Source organism: Ictalurus furcatus, chromosome 20 (assembly GCF_023375685.1).
Source record: "Ictalurus furcatus strain D&B chromosome 20, Billie_1.0, whole genome shotgun sequence".
NCBI lineage: Eukaryota > Metazoa > Chordata > Actinopteri > Siluriformes > Ictaluridae > Ictalurus > Ictalurus furcatus.
In genome coordinates this window covers 5825850-5852483 of record NC_071274.1, presented here as the reverse complement: position 1 = coordinate 5852483, position 26634 = coordinate 5825850, and the positions used below count along the sequence as shown (strand labels likewise).

At 39.4% G+C, this 26634-nt stretch overlaps 1 protein-coding gene across 4 annotated transcripts in view; it reads right to left on the bottom strand.

The window, feature by feature from the left end:
* Positions 1 to 26634, bottom strand: part of dock10 (dedicator of cytokinesis 10) — a 113043-nt gene that overhangs the window by 50759 nt on the left and 35650 nt on the right. Inside the window, exons 1-2 of one of the 4 annotated variants that reach the window (XM_053652249.1) lie at positions 20970 to 22042; positions 3303 to 3422 (exon numbers count right to left, since the gene is read on the bottom strand). In XM_053652249.1, the coding sequence (XP_053508224.1) occupies positions 3303 to 3422; positions 20970 to 21131 (282 nt within the window). In that variant the 5' untranslated portion in view covers positions 21132 to 22042. Of the gene's footprint in view, positions 1 to 3302; positions 3423 to 8984; positions 10195 to 20969; positions 22043 to 26634 lie in introns of those variants that run through there. The other 3 variants (XM_053652248.1, XM_053652251.1, XM_053652250.1) reach the window with 3 other exon arrangements.

Here is a 26634-nt window from a genome sequence, read left to right as displayed (position 1 = left end):
TATAGACACGCTAATTTAACAAAGATCACATGGCTTTGCCATGTACAGTACATGCCCATTATAAAGCACATAGTTATTTAGTTATTTAGCAAACATGCAGGTCAATATGTACCTTAAGGTTCATTCAGCCTATTTTTAAAACAGCTTGATAAACAAAACCTGATTTTCTAAAAGTCTGTGTGTAAAAATTACACAAAAATGTGTGAGGCAGTTCCACGTAAAAGTCACAGCACTAATGTTGCCAGCAAGTAGTTTAGCATAGCTAATGTTTCCTTTCTAACAGTAACTATTTGACTGTAGTAGTTACCAAACTTGGCTAACAACCTAGATAGCTTTATGATACAATATAGTATAAAGAAGTAGTAAGCTAGCAAAACATTATGCTATTTTATATAGCAAGTTAGATCATATTGTGTAAACCAGCAAGCTAAGTCTGCTAGCAAGCTAAGTCTGCTAGCAAGCTAGTCCCAGCCTCACACACTGTGGCCCATTTTTCTACACCGTCTACAATATAGTGTAAAGCAGTAGTAAGCTAGCAAAACATTATGCTATCTTATATAGCAAGCTAGCTGATTATGTGTAAACCAGCAAGCTGGAGAAAAAAAAATAGTCACTGGATTGAAAAAGGCTCATAGAATCCTAAAAAGAGATTTTGTGTGTTTGCCAAAGGACTACAAGAAAAAATTTTGTTCGGTTGCCATGTCAGTCAAATCGAGCAAATGCTAGAAGTCTGGCTTGTCAGTATATATGTATATATGTATATATGTATATGTATAGAAAGCTAGATATGACATTGTCTAAGCCGATTGCCAGGTTTGCTAGCATGCTTCGAGATCGGTGACTATCATGCGATAGAGATCAAGCTAGCGTATGGGGCGAGACAATAATAAAACTGGGTGAAAGTAGCATACATTTTAGGCTAGTCAGCCACTTAAAAAAGCGTTGAAGCTGGAAATATCATTTGTGTATGGATGTTAACTGAAATGCAGTTTGATACATTCTTTGCGGTTTTTTTTTTAATCAGTATTTAACTGCCTAAAAATAGTGACAATCAATTTTTGTTTTAATTATAGCAAAGATGAGTAATTTCAATTTATTGCTTGACTATTAAAAATGCATAATAATTAATGGGGAAATTCTTTAAAGCAAGTGAGAGTGAACAGTGTGCGGTTTTAATTTCAGACTGCTGCACAGCACGTGGCTGAAAGGCTGAAAGTGCTGAATTAGCGCTAGCTGTCAGCACATATGAGCGTCAGCTGGATTTATGCAATCTAGAGCACGCATGACCTCTGTGATCAAAAGAATGATTTAAACTCTGTACATCCTGTTTAGGCGGTACATCCCAAACATCCAATTAGAGGGACTTCATTTGAACCGCTGATCTAATGAGTCTACTAATGAGCAAACATACACGCTAATTAGCACTGGAGAAATCAAGGGATCAGAACGTGGAGTGCTGTGCGGATGTGTGTTTGTTAAACTGGGACAATACGCTGCTGTGGGCTTTTTTTGGCAGGAGTATACTTGTAACCTTCTGATTCCTGCCTGATCAGACCAGATCAAGTGGCTCATCCAGAGTGTGTCACTTCTGATGTGTGTACATGTTTCGCATGTCTATGTGTGTGTGTGTGTGTGTGAATGCAGTGATGCTTGTGCTTCAAACTGTGGCTATGTTTGTAACTGTCTTTGAAAGAGGATGTGGTTGCTTGACTGGGCCTCTGCCTGCTGGCTGTGTTCAGTGGGCTGTGCCTGGAGAAGTGCAGCACGCTGATCTCACTCGTATAAGCACATGCGTTTCTGAAAATGTCGGCACACACACCAGACTGAGCTGCACACTTTTGTCTCTGTATGGATTAGCTTGTTGACTAAGTGTCCATGTAGCACTAACACAATGGAGATATACGCTCACTGGCCACTTTAATAGGCGCACCAATACCCCTGTGCATTTGTACAAATATGCAATCAGCTGATCATGTAGCAGCAGTATGTAACGCATAAAATCATGCACATACAGGTCAAGAGCTTTAGTTCATGTTCACATCAAAGATCCGAATGAGGAAAAAAAATCTTCTCTCGTCTTTCTGGCATGGTTTTTGGTGCCAGACAGTCTGGTGTGAGTATTTCAGAATCTGCTGATCACGTGGGATTTTCACATGCAACAGTCTTTAGAGTTCAAACAGAATGGTGTGAAAGAGAAAAAAAACATCCAATGAGAGATAATGAACTTCCTGATTACACAATTGCACATTTTGACCATGTAGTACACAGTTATAGAAGGGAATTATTTATAATTGTCGTCACCCAAATGAGGATGGGTTCCCTTTTGAGTCTGGTTCCTCTCAAGGTTTCTTCCTTATATCATCTCAGGGAGTTTTCCCTTGCCTCCGTCACCTCTGGCTTGCTTGATAGGGATACATTTAAACATTTAAAATTCATATCCTGAATTTATATATTTTTGTAAAACTACACCCCATCCAGGGTGTGCCCCGAGTTCCCGGGGATAAGCTCCAGGCTCCCTGTGTAGGATAAGCGGTACAGAAAATGGATGTATGGATGAAAACAGCTTGTCGATGAGAGAGGTCAGAGGAGAATGGCCAGACTGGTTTGAGATGGCCGGAAGGCTACAGGATCTAAAATAACCACTCTTTATAACTGTGGTGAGCAGAAAAGTATCTCAGATGCACCATGAACAACAAATCAAACTTTAATGCTGGTGCCCTACAACAGCAGGACACCACATTAGTGGTTCCATTAGTTTCAGTGAAGAACAGCTATATAATGACATCACAGACAGTGGACCTGTCTACCACTAGAAGGATGAGTGCCACGGCAGTTATCTTTGTAACTAATGCTGTTTTCGTATTTGCAAGAAAATGAGCAAATGGGAAAACTCCACTAGTTCAGGAATGGAATATAGTAGAAGTGATACCAAACTAGGTAGTAATGCTCAACCAGCTGTTTGTTACTGTAACTGAAAATAGACTTGTGGCATGACTTAATGTATCATTATATTCCAAAAATAACCTAGATAGAAAAAGAATTATTCTAGTAACCACAATAGAACCTGGTATTTAGCGTAGTATCATATCGCATAGATCTACTGCTCAACATATTGGAGAGTAATACAATATATTGCCAACCAAATCGTTGTCGTGGTATAGAAAGTGAAAACGCTAAAGCGTGACTAAAGATACAGCATGAAAAATTGGTGTAAACATGCTGTATCAGGGCCGTTGCTTCCTTGCATTTATAAACATGGATAATGGTTAAATTTAAGCATGTGTACACACAGATGTACTCACAGTGAAATCATGGTCTGGGAAGAGCAGCAGGTCTTGTAGAGGGTCCTCCTTAAGCTCCAGTTCTAGTTCAGTAATCACAGCCTCATAGTCCAGAGGATCGATCAGCTTCGGCTTCTCCTGCTGTATGCACAGAGAGAGACGGGGGAAGGAGGAGTTACTTTTTTCTTTTTCTTTTTACACTCCGGAAAGTTTTTACATCCAAAGTTTTCTGAATCAGAATAAATCAGAGCTCTTACACAATAACTTGTATATATTTGTCCCATATTATTTGATTTATGTTCTGTGTGGTGTGATCACTTGACGATAAGTTTATTTTGTTGTCAGCTGCCTGATACACTTTTAACATCCCTGCAACAGAAATACAAACATCGCTAGCGATAACATCCTAGCAGGCAGAGAGAAAAACTCTATAGTATGTCGTCGGAAAGGGACGGCTCCATGAGAACAGCTTAAATGATAAACTATCACTTAAGATTTATAAGCAACCGCTTGAGTGTATATGCTTATTATGTAGAATTATTACAAACACATATCTGCTATGCAGTCCATGTCCAAATAATAATAAACTGTCTCCAGCTGTAGCGATATTTACTGTTGATTTGCTGACTTATTTGTTAGTCCCAATGGGTGTGATTTAGGAATCACAGGGGTAACATTTCCCCCCCGGATGTGCACTAAGCAACAGTAATAAAATAGCAAACATTGTACCTAAATACAGGTATCACAAGGCAAAAACAACTACTACCATAATCAAATGTAATTTTCATGTTCCTTGTCCTTTCCCCTTCACTGAATTGACTTTTCTGTTAGTTGAATTTAATTTGTGTTAAACCGTCTAAACTGTTAACATTGGCGCTTCTGTTGTAAGGTCAGTAAGAGTTCACACCTTACATACTTAAACATAGCTACATGCTGTTTCACCAATCAAACTGTGTCACCTCAAGCTTGAACTCATCCGAGGTGTCTGTGGCTGCATTCAGACTGTCAAAAAAAGAATAGCTAGGTAGTATGTTGCCTGTACTTTACAATTCATGAACATTTCAGATTACAAGTACATGTTGAACTCGAAATGAAATAGCTAACAAAGAATTTCCTATTAACAATGCTCTTATTCAAATGAGAAGTTTCCCTTCGGTATTATGTTTAAAACCCATGTTCATTGAGCATGTTGTAAGGGAAAAGTAAGCCATGAGATCACAGCATATATTCTCAGTATTTTCATCACTAGGTGGGCACAGGTGGCAATTTCCATGCAGCTATTTTCTATAACCCTTATCTTACACAGGGTTGAGGGGAGCGTGGAACCTGGAGTCCCAGGGGACTAAGGGCACAAGGTGGGGGGCACAATGAATGAGGTTCCACATACCCACTCGCATACTAATGGAAATTTTATGCGAATCAGCCTGCAGTGCATGTCTTTAGACTGGGGGAGGAAACCAAAATGCCTGGAGGAAACCCCCTAGGAGAACATGCAGATTCACACACACAGGGCAGAGGTGAGATTTGAGCCCCCAATCCTGGAGCTGAGAGGTAAACCATGTCTACCGGGTAGCCATTTCCGACGAGTGTAGATGGAAAACATTGGTTTGTGCCAAACCACATTAGCCATGCACTGGCATTATACAAGCATAAACAGCTTGGGGCTGCATGAAATTAAGGCCTTAATTCAAGAATGAATGGCCACCACCACTCCACCACCATCATCATCATCATCATCATCATCATCAATACTCCTCATTCTAAAATTCATCTGATTATACACAAGCAACATGCTCCCTGACTAGCCTTTCCACCAGATACTTTCTCACTCAAGCAGTGTTTTTGTATGACTACTTTTACTTGTGTAAGGTTTTTGGCTAATCTATCCAACTCAGACCATTTCCATTTACAGATTACACTTAAGGTCAGTGATCTACATGCACCATCGAAATCTTGAGCTACAGTTGCAAGAAATTGTTACCAAATGCAATAAAGCCCCATTCAAAACCTCACAATAGATACAGAATTTTGGGTTGAATTAATAATAATCCAGGTTGCTTCTATGTCTGTGCCACATTGTGCTGTACTTTTCCAGGTGGTTTCCATGGTTACTCAATCACAATGAGAGCATACTGTAGATGTGTTAGTAATTAAGTCTCATATTGTTTCAGCCTGTTAACACAGCTAGACCAGACTTTCTCTTTTGTCTTTGATGTTAAATAAAAATTAGTAGAGCATCCAAAGAAAACAAACCCTACAAGCCATAGAGGCTATGGAATACTTTTTATTTTGGAATAATAATGAAGATGTTATTGCTATAAAGTAACACATGGAATTATTCAGTGAGTAAGAAATGTGTAAAGCAAAAAAAATGATGTATAATTTTATATACAGTAATGTGCAAAAGTTTTAGGCTCCCTATTTTTTTAGTATAAACTTTGTTATAGATTTTTTATTTTATGACTTCTACATTATCATGTCAGTACAAAAAACATTTTAGATTCCCAAACATTAGTTTTCTAGCACAAAATTTTATTGTTACAGAAAAATGTTTGAGAAAGCAGCATATTATGTAAGAGACCACTTTTCAGGCAAAAAACATAATGAAGGCTGATGGGTTTTGCTGCAAAAATTAGAAGCAAGTACGACAGTCAAAGTCTCCAGAAGAACCGAGACTGATTCTGCAAGATGCTCAGTAAAACTTACAGCTCATTTCCTTATAAAACTGTATAAACTGTACCGGAAACTACTATGGTTATTTTTTTGTCACACCAAATATTGACTTTGTTTCATTTACTACTGTTCTACTGTTTACTGCTCTTTGTGGTATCTAAATTTTTTTATGTAGAAACATCTAATTTCATTATTTTGAATTTTGACATTTTCTATATATAATTTATATATTATACATTTTCCTGATGAAACTTTGCACACACTTGGCATCTACACAACAAGTTGAATGACGGAGCTTCACCCAGGAGTCCCCAAAATAGTCCGAACGCCTCACTACTTCTCCTAAATTTCTTTTATGAAAACTATTTTGTTTGGGGAAATAAATGAAGTAAATTATACTTAATAATACATTTTGATTCAGAAATGTTTTCCTACTGTTAACTGGCATTCATTTCATTAACTATTTCCTTTTCAAGCATACACTTTTAAGACAAATATATAAATAAAAAAGATATACTCAATTGAGTGTGTTCGAACTTCTGAATGGTAGTGTAGAACATTATGAACATGAAAGAAAAAAAAATCACATGTGAATTCCTGTTCCTCTTTTGATATATTGAAAAGTAAAGCAATTCTGTTGACACTGAAGGTTTATGATATAATAAAAGTACAACTATGGTAGCTTTTATTGTGCACAGTGTTAAAATCCCCTGTAGTAAATGGAAGGTACTATCGGTGCTTCCTGTTTCAGAAACATCCAACTCATGCTCTTATGCTGCAGGTTTGTAAATCAGTATGCTACACTTCTTCTGGGATTTGTTCATATTTGAAATAAAGATGACATTGTAACCAACGCCAGGACAAACGGCCTTAGCATCACATTTTGCCTTCTTCTCACGTTAAAAAAAAGTCAAGACCGTGCCTTTAAATAGTCCTGTGTTTCTTTTTTAGTATCTAATGATTTCCCTTATGACATTTAACTTCCCAGGTGAGGTCCCAGGTGAGATCACACATGTTGGCTTTCACAGATCTTTCCGTAACCTGCATATCACACAAACTGCACTTCTTCATGTCAGATAACTAAGAAAACAGGATATTACACATCCTACAACAAATAATGTCCTACACACACACACATACACACACATCTGTTCCACAGCCCTTTGCTGAGAATTCACAAACAACATTGCAACATAAAAAATATACAGAAAGCAGCGGAGAGAAGTAAAGAATAAATCTTAACGAGACACGCTGTTCTAGGAAATTAATCAATGAGGGAGTGCTTTGATGCGGCCAGATGCGAAGTGGAGTCACCGTTATCATCCCGAAGTTGATTATTTTCCAATAACAGCCCATTCCAACGTGTTTTATTATTATTATTATTATTATTATTATTATTAAAGGACAACAATTATTTTATTAATTAAAAGAACACCACCTCCATTTAATGTTCTGGAATGTCCATGAAACAAGTTATGAACGCTATTATCCTTTGCATTATAGCAGTTCCCTCAACAACCTTTCTTTTTTTTTTTTCTATTGACATTAATAAGACAAAAATAGCAGCTTGGTCTGTTACTAAGAAACCGCACAGCTCTCTGTGCTGAAGACTTGCCCATGTTGGAAAACTTAAGGCTACAGGTTTACCTCTGACTCTTACAACATACCAACACTGTAGACTCCTTCCACAAATGCTAAATAAATCTCTCAGAAACTGTCACCGTTTATCAATTTCTTCAATCTGTTTATATGGAGCGTCCTCCATACTAGTTCCTCTGTGAATTGTTACTGAGCATATTAATATAACCATGTGAACTGAATCAATGTCCAAGCTGTTGTTATAGAAAATTAATCAACACATTCTGATCAATCTGAATCGAGTACTCGGGAGGTTAAGAATGACATGTGGGTGTGTCCTGAAATAAGGCAACAATCCAAAATATAAGGCAGAAACTAACAGGAAATTATGTCATATACATACACCGATCAGCCATAGGAGAAAAAGCACTGACAGGTGAAGTGAATAACTGATTATCTCGTTAGAAGAGGTGGGATACATTAGGCAGCAAGTGAACAGTTTATTCTTGTGTTGGAAGCAGGAAAAATGGGCAAGCGTAAAAATGAGTGATTTTGACAAGAGCCAAATTGTCATGGCTAGACAACTACATCAGAGCATATCATGACTTAGATATGAAAGAAAGTAATTCGGTTATTTATATTACGTTCAAAACGGGAGATGCAAATTTCTGAACTGATAGTTTCCCTATTCGATATATTAACGTACTCTATTTTTGTTACATGCAGTAACATTGAAACATTTGTGAAACCTAGCACACCAAACGTACACTTCTTTGTCGTTTTGTCCTAAGGCTATGCAAACTTTTGCACACCGCTGTCTGTTCTATAGTTATGACACCCCTTCTCGTGCTCACAAACGTCATAAACGTTCTCAGGGGCATCCCCAGTTTCCATGGGAACGTGCATTATTTTACGTCAGTTTGGCGTTTCTATGGAGCGAAACTTCCATACCGAACAGGACAACTTACTGTATCACCACACTGTGCCAGCATGTGTTTAACCCAAATGAACCATACGCACAATACGACACACACTCTTAATTCGAAACAAAACGAAAGTAAAGAATTATTGAATGAAAGTGTAAAGTATAGAAGTGTTGAAATTTAAAGAATGTAAAAAAATGGAAACTTTCAAATGCTATGAAAGTCATAAAGGGAAGTTCAAAAAGAAGTGAACAATTCCTATGCAACGCAGCAATGTGGAAACAATGCAGAAACAGAAAGCTCAACTTTCTGTACCACGCGCTAAAAAATGGTCGTTGCTATCACTATGACTGTTTCACAAGTCTTCTGTGTTATGAGTTATGAACGACTTTCACAAATGAAATAAAACTCCAAATCACACGTATAATACAACACATGAGCACGCTCCAAGATGGACAGAAAGAGTTTGTCAGTGTCAGAGTGTGGATGAAGCAGGTAGAGACAGAGAGACACATAAACAGATACATACACAGCTTATTCGGCTGAAATCTGCTCGGGCACGTCTCGTTTTCATCTTCTTCCGAAAGGTGATTTTACTTCGAAAACTCATCCTGACAAGCGCTACGTATGCACAAGATGTGGAAAGACACCGTCGATGAAAAGGTACACGACTTGAGCCTGGGAGTAAACGCGTTAAAAAGAAGAGAAGTAGAACTTTCCGGACTACATGTGAAACCTGTCAGCTCACTGAATTCTGAATGTGCGGTCAGGAGAGGAAGTAAGTCTGAACTGGCACATGATGTCACTAACCAATAGAGTGTGTACATATTTAAATGAATAAGATTACCGTTTTTTGTTTTAAAGTAATGGTAAAGTATTTTTGGGTAGAACAGACATTGAACAGAAATTGAAACACTCTCAACAATGAGCTTCTGAACAATAGTTATATTGGCCGATTCTGTTGCATCATCCTATTTTCTCTGTGTGTGTGTGTGTGTGTGTGTGTGTGTGTGTGTGTGTGTGTGTCTGTCCTTGTACACACATGCTATCAACTTTTAATAGTCATAACAGTACAGAAACAATACAGCTCTCATAAAATACAAAATTCAGAAATAGTCCAATAATTAACATTCATTTTCTTTCCAGCAAAAAAAAAAAACCCCAAACAAACAACAAAAAATCCCGTGGCAATATTTTCTGAGAAATAAATCACTTATGGAACATTTTTGATTCACTTGCAGCTAATTAATTAAAGGGCTGAAGCTTTAATTATACTAAAACAAATCAATACGAGTACATGAATCAATTATACATTCCTGTTGTCACTTATGATGGCATTTTACTATATAATCTCTGTCTTTCAAAAGTCAGAAGTGAATTGTGTCCATTTTCAACTGAAATATTTCAACATTATAAGAATAACTATTTGCCTTGGGGACATTTACACCCTTAAGCGTCCTATTAGCTAGGCTAACCAGCTCCCTAAATGCAGCACTGCACTGATATTACCAACTAAGCAGTTAGCTAATGTTTACTCACCAGAAGTAACTGTCTGACATTAGCAACTAGTCAAGTTTTTTAATAAGATAGCTAACTCACCATGAAAACAGCCATAGGCGGTGGCATGGCATTAAAAAACAAACAAACAAACAAACAAGATAGCTAATGATTATCATGTAAGTAGCTAAAACCAAGTAGTATCAAGCTAGCTAACATTAGGCTATCTATTCTTTAAAACCAGAAGCCATGTTGTGTAGCAGCTGGTATCGATGGAGTGATAGGGGAAAACTGAGCCACAGGGTGGGAATTGGCAATGACTGAATTCAGGGTAAGTCATGTAAAACATGTTAGGTGATTTCCTTCTGCAACTGGCTGTTTGAAACTGATTATGCATGACTCGAGCTGTGATTTCCTTCTGTATGTTGATGTATTTCCTTTTAAAACAGGAAGTCAGGCAGGGAGCATGCCAAAGGGTTAGCAGATAACAGTGTTTGTGATCTAAACAAAGTCAGCAGTGGCTTAGCAAACTGGTTTAATATCCATTAGAGAGTTTAAAGAGTGCTTGGTTTTAGCTGTGTATAATTTATTTTGCCCACATGTCTGACCACCATGACTCGTATTAGTCCGTGGCCATGGGCCAAGGCAGAAACTGAACAGTGAGGATATTTTTGAGAGAGAAGCTAAAGACTACCATTTAACATATGGAAGTGAGATCCTAAGCATACACTCAATCGTTTTTCTTACTATCCTTGTGAGGACCTTCCATTAACAGAATTAGTAAGGCAGTTAATGAATGCTATGTCTACACCTAAATCTTACCCCAACCTTAGCCTCAGTAACCTCAATCAAACCATTTGACTTGTTTATTTATTTATTTATTTAAATAAAGCTGCATATTTTTGTAAAAGAAAAAGCCTTATTTGCGCCAGACAAATGTCCCCATAAGGTCAAAACTGCCAGAGCTTTCTATCCTTGTGGGGACATTTGGTCCTCACCAAGCTATAAAACATGCCCCCACACTCAAACTAATTTGTCTCAAGAACTTCAAATCCTCCCTTGCTTGCTCTTTGTGTCATCTTGCGTTCTCAATAGTTAATAATGTGGCCGTGTGGTGAATATTGTGGAAAACCATTATTGAGATTTCCATTATTGAGTGTAAAATGTAGTAAAATGTCAAAACACAGGTAGGAACTAAAGTTGTTGTGCCCTGCGATGGACTGGCACCCTGTCCAGGGTGTACCCTGCCCTGTGCCCGATGTTCCCTGGGATAGGCTCCAGGTTCCCCCGTGACCCTGAAGAAGGAGTAAGCGGTAGAAGATGGATGGATGGATGGATGGATGGATGGAACTAAAGTTGTGAGAGATAAAAGAAAAAGGAATTAAATTTGTGCCAAAAGTATCGAACGAAACTTATCAAGAGATGAACAAAAATATACAATGAGAAAGAAGAAAAAACATTCTAAAACTGAAAACAGAAAACTCACAGTTCACGGTTTTCCAATTCAGAGTCTCATAATGTATATACTTTTGTTTGTTTCTTGAAAAGTTCTGTTCGATACTTTAGGCACAAATTTAACGGGGATTTACCCGGGGGTGTGGGGAACACCGACTCTCTGTGGATGTTTTAACGTGTGACTAAACAGAATGCAAGTGCACAACTGAAAGTAATGTATTTCAGTCAAAATCTGTTAGTCAACGATTTCAGTCAAAAATAAGTAACGAATTATCACTATTTTGCATCTAAAGTCCCACATTTACTTTATAGTCATTCATATTTTAGTAACATACACCTGCACATTCATGCAATTATCAAACTCAGAATGTGGTCTCAGGAAAAATGTGATCTCAGTGACTTTGACTGTGGCATGATTGTTGGTGCCAAATGGTCTGGCTTGGATATTTCAGAAACTGCTGATCTCCTGGGATTTTCACTCACAGCAGTCTCTAGAGTTTACACAGAATGCTGTGAACAACAAAAAAACATCCACTGAGCAGCAGTTCCGTGGACGGAAATGCCTTGCTACTGAGGTCAGAGGATAATGGCCAGACTGGTTTGAGCTGATGCAAAGTTTCCAGTAACTCTTTACAACCGTGGTGAGCAGAAAATCTCACAACACAACAAACCTTGAGGGGGATGAGCTACAACAGCAGAAGACCATGTCGGATTTCACGCCTGTCATTCAAGAACAGGAATCTGAGGGTACAGTGGGTACAGGCTCACCGGAATTGGACAGCATCACTTGGGTCTTCTTCCAATCTGTGCTCCTTTGTGGTCTGATGCTGTTGAAGCAACACCAACACATCTTGTACAAACTCAAACTCACCAGCTATTAGTGGAGATGAGAGAGTGATGTAGCCAATTCAGAGATGGGGATTATTAGGGGGCCATGATGGTGAAGGACCAATTGGGGAATTTCGCCAGGACACCAGGGTTACACCCCTACTTTTTACGATAAGTGTCCTGGGATTTACAATGACTACAGAGAGTCAGGACCACTTAATCCGAAAGACCGTGCTGTTTTTACAGTATAGTGTCGCCTGTACTATACTGGGGCATTAGGCACCACACAGACCACAGGGTGAGTGCCCCCTGCTGGCCTCCTTAATACCAGCAGAATCCTTAGTTTTCCCCAGGAGGTCTCCCATCCAAGTACTGGCCAGGCTCAACCCTGCTTAGCTTCAGTGGGACACCAGGCGAGAGCTGCAGGGAGATATGGCTCTCAGTACATATTCCAGAATGTATGTACTGTACAGTATATCCACAGAAACACTACCATCCAAAAAACACATGAATAAATGCGCACACACACACACACACACACAAACATAATAATAGTAAATAATTACTTAATTGTGCTTCTGATGTCAGTTTCTATTTACATACAGTATGTGTTTTGTTTACAATCTCATCTTTTATTTCCATATGGAATAATAGCAGCCAAAAATGAATAACTGTCATGTAATATCATGTAATATCTGTGTATATATGTAATATCTGTGTATCATGTAATAACTGTCATGTAATATCGGAAAAAGACTAGAAACTACGTTTCCCATCAGCCACTGCACTATCTCACATGTCTCATGCACCTGTTTCACATTTATCTCATTACCACTGGTGTGTATATATTGTCACGTTCAGCACTGTACTGTTGTCTTGCGTTGTTTGTTCTGTCCTTATGTATCACGTTATGCTCGTCCTTGTTTCATGTAGGTTGTTTGATACTTTATTAAATGTTTCACTGAGATTCTGCATGTGCATCTGCCTCTAAATCAATATCATGACACCTTAATCTTTGAATGAGATGCCTTTTGCTCTCCACAGAGATGAAACTGGCCAACCATGAAGCTTTTGTAGGCGTGATTTCCATCATATCCAGCATGTTGATATCAGATTTTGCAACGTGCAGCATATAAAGGATTACATTTTCACTTTGGAAATGAAATGGAAATGAATTACTACACTTTGCTAGCGTTTCGCAATTAGTTGTGCAAGCGGTGCCTGTCACTTTGTTATCATAATATTTCTTTGGATATTTTAATATAATTGCTCTGAAAACAATCATCTGAAAAGATGAACAGTCTTATTCAGAGGCAGTGGTGGCTTAGTAGTTAAGGTTCTGGCCTACTGATCAGAAGCTTTCAAATTTGAGCACAGCCCCTAATCCTCTCTGGTCCAGGGGTACCATATCATGTCTGAATCTGTGCTGTGACCTCAACTGGAATATGGAATACTACAATAAAATATCGTTTTTTAAATTTGTGGTCATTACGTTGTCTCAATCTGATTATTGGTTGATTTGATACCAAGACATATTGATGCATATTGGCAAGTTGCAGAATTGAATAATCCATCCATTTCCCATGCCACTTATCCTACACAGGTTCAAGGGGGAGCCTGGAACTCGGGGCACAAGGTGGGGGACACCCTGGATGGGGTGCCAACCATTTGCAGGGCACAATCACACACACCATTCACACACTATGGACAATTTAGAGATGCCAATAAGGTCTTTTGACTGCACTTTACTGTGCATCTGGAAAGTATTCACAGCGATTAACTTTTCCCACATTTTGTTATGTTACAGCCTTATTCCAAAATGGATTCAATTCATTATTTTCCTCAAAATTCTACAAACAATACCCCATAATGACAACATGAAAGAAGTTTGTTTGAAATCTTTGCAAATTTATTAAAAATAAAAAAACAAAAAAGCACATGTACATAAGTATTCACAGCCTTTGCTCAATACTTTGTTGTAGCACCTTTGGCACCAATTACAGCCACAAGTCGTTTTGAGTATGATGCTACAAGCTTGGCACACCTATTTCTGGGCAGTTTCTCCCATTCTTCTTTGCAGGACCTCTCAAGCTCCATCAGGTTGAATGGGGAGTGTCGGTGCACAGCCAGTTTCAGATCTCTCCAGAGATGTTCAATCGGGTTCAAGTCTGGGCTCTGGCTGGGCCACTCAAGGACATTCACAGAGTTGTCCTGTAGCCACGCCTTTGTAATCTTGGCTGTGTGCTTAGGGTCATTGTCCTGTTGGAAGATGAACCTTCGCCCCAGTCTGAGATCCAGAGCGCGCTGGAGCAAGTTTTCATCAAGGATGTCTCTGTACATTGCTGCATTCATCTTTCCCTCGATCCTGACTAGTCTCCCAGTTCCTGCCACTGAAAAACATCCCTACAGGATGCTGCCACCACCATGCTTCACTGTAGGGATGGTATTGGCCAGGTGATGACTGGTGCCTGGTTTACTCCAGACATAACGTTTGCCATTCAGACCAAAGAGTTCAATCTTTGTTTCATCAGACCAGAGAATTTTGTTTCTCATGGTCTGAGAGTCCTTCAGGTGCCTTTTGGCAAACTCCAGGCAGGCTGTCATGTGCCTTTTACTGAGGAGTGGCTTCCGTCTGGCCACTCTACCATACAGGCCTGATTGATGGAGTTCTGCAGAGATGGTTGTTCTTCTGGAAGGTTCTCCTCTCTCCACAGAGACATGATGGAGCTCTGTCAGAGTGACCATCGGGTTTTTGGTCACCTCCCTGACTAAGACTCTTCTCCCCCGATCGCTCAGTTTGGCTTAGCGGCCAGCTCTAGGAAGAGTCCTCGTGGTTCCAAACTTCTTCCATTTACGGATGATGAGGCCACTGTGCTCATTGGGAACTTCAATGCTGCAGAAATGTTTCTGTACCCTTCCCCAGATCTGTGCCTCAATACAATTCTGTCTCAGAGGTCTCCAGACAATTCCTTGGTCTTCATGGCTTGGTTTGTGCTCTGACATGCATTGTTAACTGTGGGACCTTATATAGATGGGTGTGTGCCTTTCCAAATCATGTCCAATCAACTGAATTTACCACAGGTGGACTCCAATCAAGTTGTAGAAGCATCTCAAGGATGATCAGTGGAAACAGGATGCACCTGAGCTCAATTTTGAGTGTCATAGCAAAGGCTGTGAATACTTATGTACATGTGGCTTTTTTTGTTTTTTATTTTTAATAAATTTGCAAAGATTTCAAACAAACTTCTTTCACGGTGTCATTATGGGGTATTGTTTGAAGAATTTTGAGGAAAATAATGAATTGAATCCATTTTGGAATAAGGCTGTAACATAACAAAATGTGGAAAAAGTGAAGCGCTGTGAATACTTTCCGGATGCACTGTATCTGGCGGAAACCTGGAGAACATGCAAATGTGCTAATCACTAAGCCACCGTGCCCCCATAGACCAGGGCTTATATATACTATAAACACATTTTGGGATAGGGTTAGGGCTAACATTAACATTGTCAGTTTCATTTTCACCAGTGATATAGTATCTAATATCAACTGTTTAGGGTTAGGCATAAGGTTAGTCAAACAGGACAATCACAGTAGACCGTTAGCACATAACTGCTGACATTACTTTAGCTGAAAAAGAAAACAAAACAGAATTACAACCATAATTACAGTTATGTCGTGTTAGCCATGCACACGTCTGGAATGTACAGTTAGTGCAGCTGGGAAAAATGGTGTTTCCACCCCCTCTGTGAAATTGTACTCTGAGAACGGGGTCAGATTACCTCCTACAACAGCTGGTCTAGGTAGTCCACTAGACTGTTCATGATACACATTACAATATGTAGATTTACCTGTATATACAGTAACTAAATACATTGAATGAATATGGTTATGGAATATGGTTATGATTAGATATGATTCTAAGACAAAGATGAATTCAAAGTTGATCAATTGCTTTTGTTTGATTTGTTCATTGCAAACAGCTGAAAGTCTGCAAATTTTGACAATAAACCCGATTTGCAATGGGGGTTGAATAATTGTGATCGCAACTGTCGCTGTTATAAGTAAAACATAAGTAAAAATATAAGTAAAAGTATGACATTCTTTAGTTAATAACAAAGTTTAGGGTTGGCAAATTATCTTGCTATGAAATAAGTGGGAAATAAAACACTTCAAGACATGTTATCATTGGAAAAGAATCAACTTTTTGGAGTGATAGCAGTAATCCACTATGTGTTAGGCAGCATTAATAACAGAGTGTCCAAAATTCTCCATATACAGGGGAAATGAACACTGTTTAGCAAAATGTCATCCAAAATTATATATATATATATATATATATATATATAAAATTTTGGATGACATTTTGGTAAACAGTGTTCATTTCCCCTGTATATGGAGAATTTCGGGATAGCCATTAAGAATGCCTTTCACAAAAGAAGAATGTATTGAACTCATTCTCATGGCTGGATCGGGAAGCTGTCGCAAGGTTGTGATTTACTTTAACAGGAAACATGGCAGGCTCTTCACACACGACACTGTCGCCAAACTTATAAACAAATTCAAAAAGACTGGACGTGTGGGAGACCGACCGAGAAGTGGACGTCCGCGAACATCCACTGACGAAGGCACAACCGACGTGCATGCTCCCAAGTTTTATTCGTTACTTAATTCATTTCTATGAAGTACAGTATTTAGATAATGTACATGGCAGATGGTGCTTTCAAACTATGCAAAATGAAAACAATAATTTTAATAGAAGTTACATGACTTATAAAAACAACGCTATCCATGATTTGTTTTTGGTTCTTGTATGAGTGCCAGTGTGGTGTGTTGGATTTGTTTATGGTTTAAACCTCATTTTAAAAAAAAAAGCCTAGACTTTTCTATACTGTATGTAGCTCAGAATTTTTTTTCTCTCACTACAGCATATACAAGACATAAATATGAACTAATAAATTACAATAAAAAACAAAAGTATTCAAAACAGACCTAAATCCATACACCTTGCACTGAAATTTCACTGTACAACCATTAACGCCAAACCAACCAACAACAAGCATGTTAATGCTAATGATTTACTGTGTAACCTAAACTAAAAATAGTGCTAACAAGCACTTTTACACACAAGCCTCCTACACATTCACTTATTTTCATTTACATCTCTTCTGCCATCGGTCCGTTACTCGATCTCCTCTCTAATTCTAGCCTTTACCCTCTTCCTGTTCATTAAGCAGCATCTACATGCTCACTCCTTTTATTCCCTCCATCCTGCACCCCTGCTGTGCAGGAGGAGTGATAGCGCTGATTATGTCTGCAAACTACAGCTGCGTGGGATCAAAATAGAAGCCGAGGGGTGTGTGATTAACGGTCGCACTCGTCAAACGATGACACGAGAGAAAGAGAAGGGGAAAGAGGGAAAGACAGAGAGTCAGACCAGTGACAACGAGCAGTAAGCACCATCTGCTCTCCATCACTCCTGATTGACTATAAGCATCAGCAGCAGAGACGAGAGACAGAGTGGAAGAAACAGAGATGGAGGTGGAGAGACAGAGAGAGAGAGAGAGAGAGAGAGGGATGAATCATAAGAGATGGGGAGCATATGGAGTAAGCTCTGCTCTGTGTTGTAAGTGACAATCAGGCACACATATGTCTGGTTAACACACACACACACACACACACACACACACGCACACAAATCTGCTCTCTTCTTGAGTCTCGTAAAACTATTTTCATGAGTAGTACTGAAATGAGGAACCCTATCAAAGCTACTCCAATCACACTGATGACATCAGGGGGTGAAACTTAAAGGAGCCCTCCCTCTATTGCACCTCAAAAACCATCATTGGCATGTAGGTGCACAATGGTAAATGATCCACACTTATATAGAGCTTTTTCCAAAGCGCTTTACATGTTACTATGTCTCATTCACCCATACACTCACGGTAGCAGATGCAAGACGCTAACTTGCCATCGGGAGCAACTTGGGGTTCAGTGTCTAACCCAAGGACACTTCGGTATGTGAAGTCACGTGGGCCGGCAATCGAACCGCCAACCGTACGATTAGCGGACAACCTGCTCTACCACCTGAGCCACAACCGCCCCACTCACATGCTGCTGCTCTCATTTAATGTTAGTGATCCACTGTTTAGACCAAGAGCTTAACATCTGCACATCAAAAGGGATCACTTTTTCGCCTCTCCGAAATGAATTATCTGACGCATATGAGGAGTTGCATAGACTCATTGACTAATACCTTCACTAGTTGATGTGAAGTAGTCGGGTCGGTGAAAAACACAGTAACGAGGTAGGCGGTATTCTACAGTCAACTTCAAATTGTGTAAGACTTTTCGGATGATATCAGTCCGACCAGCTCCGAAAGAAATTCTGACCAATAGCGTCCGTTCCAGACTTGTTTTCAGACATTACTGAGGCTGGAGTTGAACCGCCACTTTCTGGTTCATTATTAACCCAGAAAACCCTCATAAAAATGACTGTAATCACAGCATTCTCCATCCAGTAAGCTATAAGGAGGGCTCTGTTGATGGACATGAGCTTCCATGCTGTGCACTTTCACTTTCAGACTCAACCACTTCAGCTGAGCCACCAGGGCATCCAAAAGAATCGGTGCAGCTTTAAATAGTCAAATATGATACACACATGTATAATTTTGCACACTTAAAATTAATTAAATTGAATTTCTATGCATTATTCACACTAAAGCTTAAAGTGTGTTTTGATGCATTCTTTATGATGCTGTTGTTATAGAATCAATCCTAATTTGGGGGGGGGGGGGGCTGTTCAATACCTGGAATCAGGGAACCAACTCTTTTGGGATCGGCCTCCCAACACCTCGGTATGTAAACCGAGAGTGTGATGGAGACTTGATGACAGACAACGTAGATAAAAATGATCAATGTATGATTTATCACGATATGCCAACATTTATTATCTGACACATTACTGAACTGCTACTGAAACACTAGAATCTAAGTGCTACTGCAGTGTATTATCTGGAATAGCTGCAAATATGATTAAGGGAGATATGAGGATAAGGATTGGAGCCTTCTAGCAACACTCTTGTAATAAAACACACCCTACGGGTCAATGAAGAAAGATTAAAGAGGTACAAGGACACATAAATGCAAGAGGAAGGGGAAAAGAAGGTAGAGGAGCATCCTGCCAAAACAGTGAGCATCCATTTTTCCACTTAACCACTCCAATGCCATTGTGGAAAATATGTAAACTCAACCTAAAAGGTTTGACCGCTTCTTGCAGGAGCTTACGTTTCGCTGAATAACATAAATGGTGAAAAGGATAAGGTTTAGACTGACAGCTAAGACAGAGAGCAAATGCCTTCCTGTCCTTCTGGAACCATACAGACTTCAACACAGTTTCTTGCTGATTCACAGTCAGTGATATCAATTTGGGGAAAAAACCTAACAAAGCAAAACATTCAGGTTGTCCAAGATGGCTGCCGCCATAACATTCCACTGTTTAGCTACAGTTTTGTTCATGTTTTATAGACTACAGTAAGTCTGAGACCACATCGGCAAGTCTGTGTGAACTATTTTTGGAATAGAATTTGCCTAACACTGGATGGACTTCCCTTACTTGTTAGCCACATTAGCACCATGTGTTAAACAAAACCCAGACCGCACACATAGAGTGGTAAAACATGCGCAATTTACATCTCAATATCACACATCAGGTCTTTTGATAACTGCGAATCAGCCATCTTTAACTATAATATGGATTTAACCAGCAGATTTATTTCATCTCCACACTCATACCATGTGAAACGCAGATTCAGATCAAGTTTCCTTCACACAACTTTCCTCCCACGATTAATCAACTTAACCTACTTTTGCTGTTTAGCCAGGTTGTGCACAGCTGACTACAGTCAGTAACCGAGCAGATCTTCCAACTCAGCGTTGGCTATAAAACACATATTGGCTGTTGTGTTTATATTTCCTTATTCGCAATCAATTCCTTTAATATTTATGTGGTACAGTTTGAAACTGTGAGGTACAAAACAAACAAATTCATTAGATTAAGTAACTAATTGAAGAAAAACTGATATTTATACTAAAGTGTGTGTGTGTGTGTGTGTGTGTGTTAGCATGACACATCAACCAACTTGTAATGTGGGGTTAATGCACGACTCCCTCAGCCACACACACACACACACACACAGATTCCCAGATGATAGCCCATTCACAAAACACACAAACACAGATGCAGCATTTTCCCACAGAACCCCACATTCCCATAGTCTAAGCCCCTCTGGTCATGCTTATTATTTCTCTCTCTCTCTCTCTCTCTCTCTCTCTCTCTCTCTCTGTCAGCTGTGCCGGAAGCAGCTCTGAGTGCTGGATAATGCATTACGCTCTCTCCCCATATTTCTCCAACATAGAAACCAGCCAGATATGCTCTATGGGAGAAAATATAAAACCCCATATTACACATTTCACTTTTCCTTTGGTAACTGTGGTGCACAGCTACCTTAAATTAGTTTCCTAAAATGACAAGTGCTAATATAGATACCTAGTTTGTGGGTCAAGCAGCCACTGTATAATCCAAGAAGCTAAAGACAACAAGCGGTACAGGAGGAAAGCATATGGCCAAAACGAATATTCCAGAAACTGCTGACACGAAAAGGTCGGCAGAATTTGAGCAAATCTTGGCTGAACCTCCTAGAGGAAACCAACCAAGAAAAGAGCAAAATCTTATTACCGTGATAATAATGGTGCGTGGCCGGCTGTCCACCTCGCTGTCCAATGATTGTAGGACCTCCAGGGATATCTGCTCCTGTCGTTCTGAGCAGGTCCGAGCACAGCTGCCTCTCATCAACGAGCGAAGAGCCTGCAGTTGAACCACACTGGCCGTGCAACCCATGCCTGGCGTACCAGCCTCCTTTCCTGCAACTTTACCTGGAGCTTTACAAGATGCACCCCAATGGAGGCCAGGATACACGCTAGTGGAAACCAGCCCTCAGGATAAATCTGAATGGAGACCGCTTTTAAGATGCACGCCAACTGAGACCAGCCGAGGACACACTTCAGAAGAGATATTTTTCCAGTGCAGGTCCCTCTCAAGATTCACCCCAATGGAAAGCAGAATTCAGGGTGCACCCAAATGTAGATCAGCCCTTAGGTAGTACCTCAATGAAGATCCCTCTCAAGATGCACCATAATGGACAGCAGGACTGCACGACAAGGTAGATCAGGAGTCAGGACATACATTAGTGGAGACCGGCACTCAGGATTACCCTCAATGCAGACCATGCTCACACTCCAGCTTGGGAAGGTTGCACCTTCACAACATCAGTCCTTCATGAGGACAGTCCATCATTGGCTCAGCATACCAAAAAACATCTCCCTTTAACACAGAAACTCCAGCAAAGTAAGCATCAATCATCAATCTCCAGAAAAGTCTGGAACTTCAGATCTTGCAGCTCTTCCCTCCACTGGTTTCTGGAGGCTGAGCTTGAGCCTGAAGTACACTGCTGTGGCTTCCACAGACACACACTCTCTCTCTCTCTCTCTCCCTCACACACACACACTTGGAGTCGAGGAGGAGACACTGGCAGCCTTGTCTCATGCAAATCTGCCTACACTGCAGCTGTGCACAACTGGATCTTCCAATCACAGACCACCCTTGCGATCAGCTGACTGGATCAAATAGCCAAAACACACCAAACTTACACTCGCTGCCCCATACACACTACTTTTCCTTACCTCTACTTCTTCTGAACTGCTGACTCTCAGTCTGAGAGACATGTAAACACTTACAAATGTTTGTAACTGCTCGAGAACGTCTCATATCGCCTGGAAAAAATGAGCAGCAAAACCAAAACATTCTCAGGCTGTATGCATCTGTATGTAAAGCTGTCACAGAAGATATGTCATTTTAACTGCCAAATTCTGCCATACACCCTTGTCTTTCTTTCCTGCAGCGGAGTGGTCGAAAACACTGCAATAAGTCCTCAAAAATGTTTTCAATCTCCGTCTAAATCTCGGTACTAAATTTCACTGACGCAATAAACGTCCATGTGCCAGCATTAAACTCAAGTTATAATCGGATGGAGGGAAGGACAAAAAAAAGAGAGAAAGCAAGAACGGTTGCACAATCAAGTGTACTGGAAGCACAGCACTCTAATTGCCTGCAATGTATCCTTCCCTAAAAGCAGAAACCAAGCGTTCATAGTTACAAGTAACCTAATTCATAAAATGTGTGTTCATTTACTGTATAATGGAGCATGGATCTGTTGTGTCAGTGTCGTGCGTGCACTTCTCTGAAAATCTCAGATGTTCTGGTTGTACTCTGATAAAAACCAGTTCATGCAGTCTGACACACTGTAGACATCTGTATACTGTTAGTTACTGTACAGAAATGTCAGTTGCAAATAATAAACACATTCAAAAGATACATGTTAAGATAATTCTATTGACACTGAATGCTGATACAAACCAACCGAACTACGAAGACAAACCCAGGCATTTTCCCTGCACAGTGTTTGTGTTTTTGTTCTTTACAGAAGTCCCGTCAATAACAGTTCGGTAAGAATGAAAGGAGTTTAATAGCCAGCTGACATGTGCCGATATCCAGCAACGCAGACTTTGCTGAACGTGGTTAGAATCCGTTCCAGGTCCTCGGGTGCCTGAATGTCTATCCCTATTAAAAATTGATTGAAGCTGTCGTGAGATGCATGATGATGTCTGGATCTGGTACAATTTAATTATAGGATGTAGCAGACCCCAAGTGATACAAGAAGCCGATACAAGAAGTCTCATCAATTAATCCTGATTTACCTGCATGGATCTCTATGACTGTGTGGTTTGAGAAGATGATGACTGGCCTCCGTCTGAAACAGGATCCCTCTTGCCATGAGTGCTGATTCTACACTGATTCCAAAAGATACAGACACTTGGAAATCATGGCTTTATAGGAAACGCAAAGGTAACATTCTCAGTTTTAACAACAACAACGACCACAAAAAAAACAAACAAAAAAAAACACTGAGAGGCAATCGTTGAGGGAACTGAAGATTAAGTTCTCTTAACTTTTATTAATTTTCTAGTATAGTATTTTCTAGTATTTCTAATGCATTGTGTGTCTTGCAGCTGAAGGTGATTAATGTGTACAATTCTGTTTTTTGTTATTAATTTCTGTTACAAAGTTTTATCAATTATTTATTATTTGTTATTAAGGATAATCTGTAAAATCTAAGTTATGTTACACACACAACACACACACTCACATGTGTGTGTGTATGTGTGTCTGTGTTTGTATATATGTTAAATATTGGTGTGCAACAATTATTGACACACCTATGAATTCATGTGTCGAAAACTATATTAAGTATATACCCATGGATATTTTCCTTTTTTAGTACACCTGGGTGACTAGGAACAGGAAATTGTTCAACCATGACTTCCTGTTTCACAGGGGTATAAATATGAGGTAACACACAGGCCAAATTCCCTTAGTCATTCATCACAATGGGTAAGTCCAGGTTGTTGAGCTTCACAAAATGGGAAGTGGCTATAAGAAAATAGCACAAGCATTGAAAATGCCCATTTCCACCATCAGGGCAATAATGAAGAAGTTCCAGTCAACTGGAAATGTTATGAATCAGCTTGGAAAAGAACGTGTGTCAATATTGTCTCAATGCACTATGTAGTGGTTCGAGTGGCCAAAAGATCTCCAAGGATCACAGCTGCAGAATTGCAGAAGTTAGTTGCATCTTGGTGTCAGAAAGTCTCCAAAACTACAATCCAAAGTCACCTACATCACCACAAGTTGTTTGGAAGGGTTTCAAGAAAAAGCCTCTACTCTCATCCAAAAACAAACTCAAGCGTCTTCAGTTTGCCAGACACTACTGGAACTTCAAATGGGATCAGGTTCTATGGTCAGATGAAACCAAAATAGAGCTTTTTGGCAATAAACACCAGAGGTGGTTTTGGTGCACACAGAGAGGAAGCCATATGGAAAAGTACCTCATGCCCACAGTTAAATATGGTGGCGGCTCTTTACTGTTATGGGGCTGATTTTCTGCCTGAGGACTCGGACATTTTATTAGGATACATGGCATCATGGACTCTATCAAATATCAACAGATATTAAATGAAAACTTGACTGCTTCTGCCAGAAAGCTTAAAATGGGCTGTGGTTGGATCTTCCAGCAGGACAATGATCCAAAACATACATCAAAATCAACACAAAAATGGTTTACTGACCACAAAATCAAGGTCCTGCCATGGCCATCCCAGTCCCCTGACTTGAAACCCCATAGAAAACCTGTGGGGTGAACTGAAGAGGAAAGTCCACCAGCATGGACCTCGAAATGTGAAGGATCTGGAGAGATTCTGTAAGGAGGAATGGTCTCAGATCCCTTGCCATGTATTCTCCAACCTCATCAGGCATTATAGGAGAAGACTCAGAGCTGTTATTTTGGCAAAGGGAGGTAGCACAAAGTATTGACTAAAATACCAATAAAGTGCCAATAATTGTTGCACACCTAACAAAGATTTAACAAGTATATTTTTTTGGATAAACCTGATTTGTTTGCAATTGTTTGATATCCATGAGAGCAGAGTATTTTTGTAAAAAAAAATTTAACAAAAGGTTAAACAATAAAGACAAATTTTCACAGCCTTCTTTGCTCATATTTACCAAGGGTGCCAATATTAGTGGAGGACACTGCATGTGTGTGTGTGTGTGTGTGTGTGTATGTATATATATATATATATATATATATATATATATATTACAATCTTTATTCAATCTCTTTGAATTATGCTATAGTTTGCATCTACATAAGCACTACATTATTTTATACTACTTCGATTTTTTGCCATTCACTGCTTTTAAAATAATTGCCAACTCATATACTATAAGTAATAACCATATCACTGATTGAATTACTTTTTTGGAGTATTCATGTTGGCCAATTTTCACTTTGGTTAATGGTTTTCTTCATCACCCAGAATGCCATTCAACTGTCTACTCACAGTATAGTAGTGCTAATGAGATTTAGCCCTCACTTCATCTCTACCTAAAGAGAGTGATGCAGCAGTGCTTTATTTCTTCAGTATTTATATCTATTCTCCACTTTATCTATGCTGGAGTTATTAATATGACATTGTACATTGCTGGAAAATGATGAGTGAGAAAAGAAGCTCTTTTGTTTTTAGGAAATAGATTTTTTTGAGATTTGTTTACATTTTTCTCCTATTAAAATCCATTGCTAGAGGTCTTCTCATGGGAATAACAAAAAATACAGCACCAACTAACAAACTACTATCAGAATCACTAGGCACATCACAAATATTTCAATATAAACAAGCTTAATGGGTTTCAGTCTGGAGTTTTCCTTTAATGCTGTGCCGGATCCCAGAAGTGAAGCTGGGAACCCCTTGGCTAAGACATGTAAAAATATAAAAATCTAACATGTTTAGATCTCTTTGATTGTAGTTCTGTTTTTTCCAGTCTACACACACACACACACACACACACACACACACACACACACGTATATCCTTTTTGATCTTTTCCCTATTTAAATGTCAAACAGTTATGCCAAAATACCAACAGGCTCCAGAGTATACACTGAAAGGACCTCTATAGCAGAGATGACAGAGCTGAATTCCAACAGATTTCAATAGGCTCCAGTAGAAGTTAGACACCAATAACTGATTGCTGGAACCGATTGCTGACCCTGTGTAGGATAAGCGGTACAGAAAATGGATGGATGTATGGATGGAGATTTCAAGTGGCTAATACTATTAGCACCCAGCATGAAAGCAGACTCATTTTAATCATTTGTAGCACCAGAACATATGGCTCAAGATAAGATATTTAAGTGGAAACCTATCTGTCATACTTGAGAGGCTCCTCTATATCAGGAAGTAGAGAGCTGTCATTTGGGCATCGGTGGGATATTGACCTAGCTGCTAAGAAGTTGATTCATGTTCATATTTTCTCGCTTAGATTACTGTAATGCATTGTGTACTGGATTACGTGCAAATCACCACATACTAAAGCTGGTTGCAAATGCTGCAGCCAGAGTTACACCATAAAATAGGAGAATAGTCCATCTTTCTAGCATCACTGCACTTCCTGCCTGATTCATCTAGAATCATGTTACTGGCTTTTAAAGCTTTTAACAGCTTCAGTACTTTCGTACAGCTCTAAATGTCTGAGATTCGTAAGTGCTGCTCTGCTTCAAGTCCCAAGAAAATGGGTGAAGTGGCTTCCTGTTTTTATGCTCGAAATATCTGGAACTCCGAAACGCTTGATATTTATCCCCTCCGAAATGAAGCCAGTCAACTGTATCTTTTCAGCATACCACACTTCACATGTACACACTACAAAAAAGACTCCAAAGAAGACACAC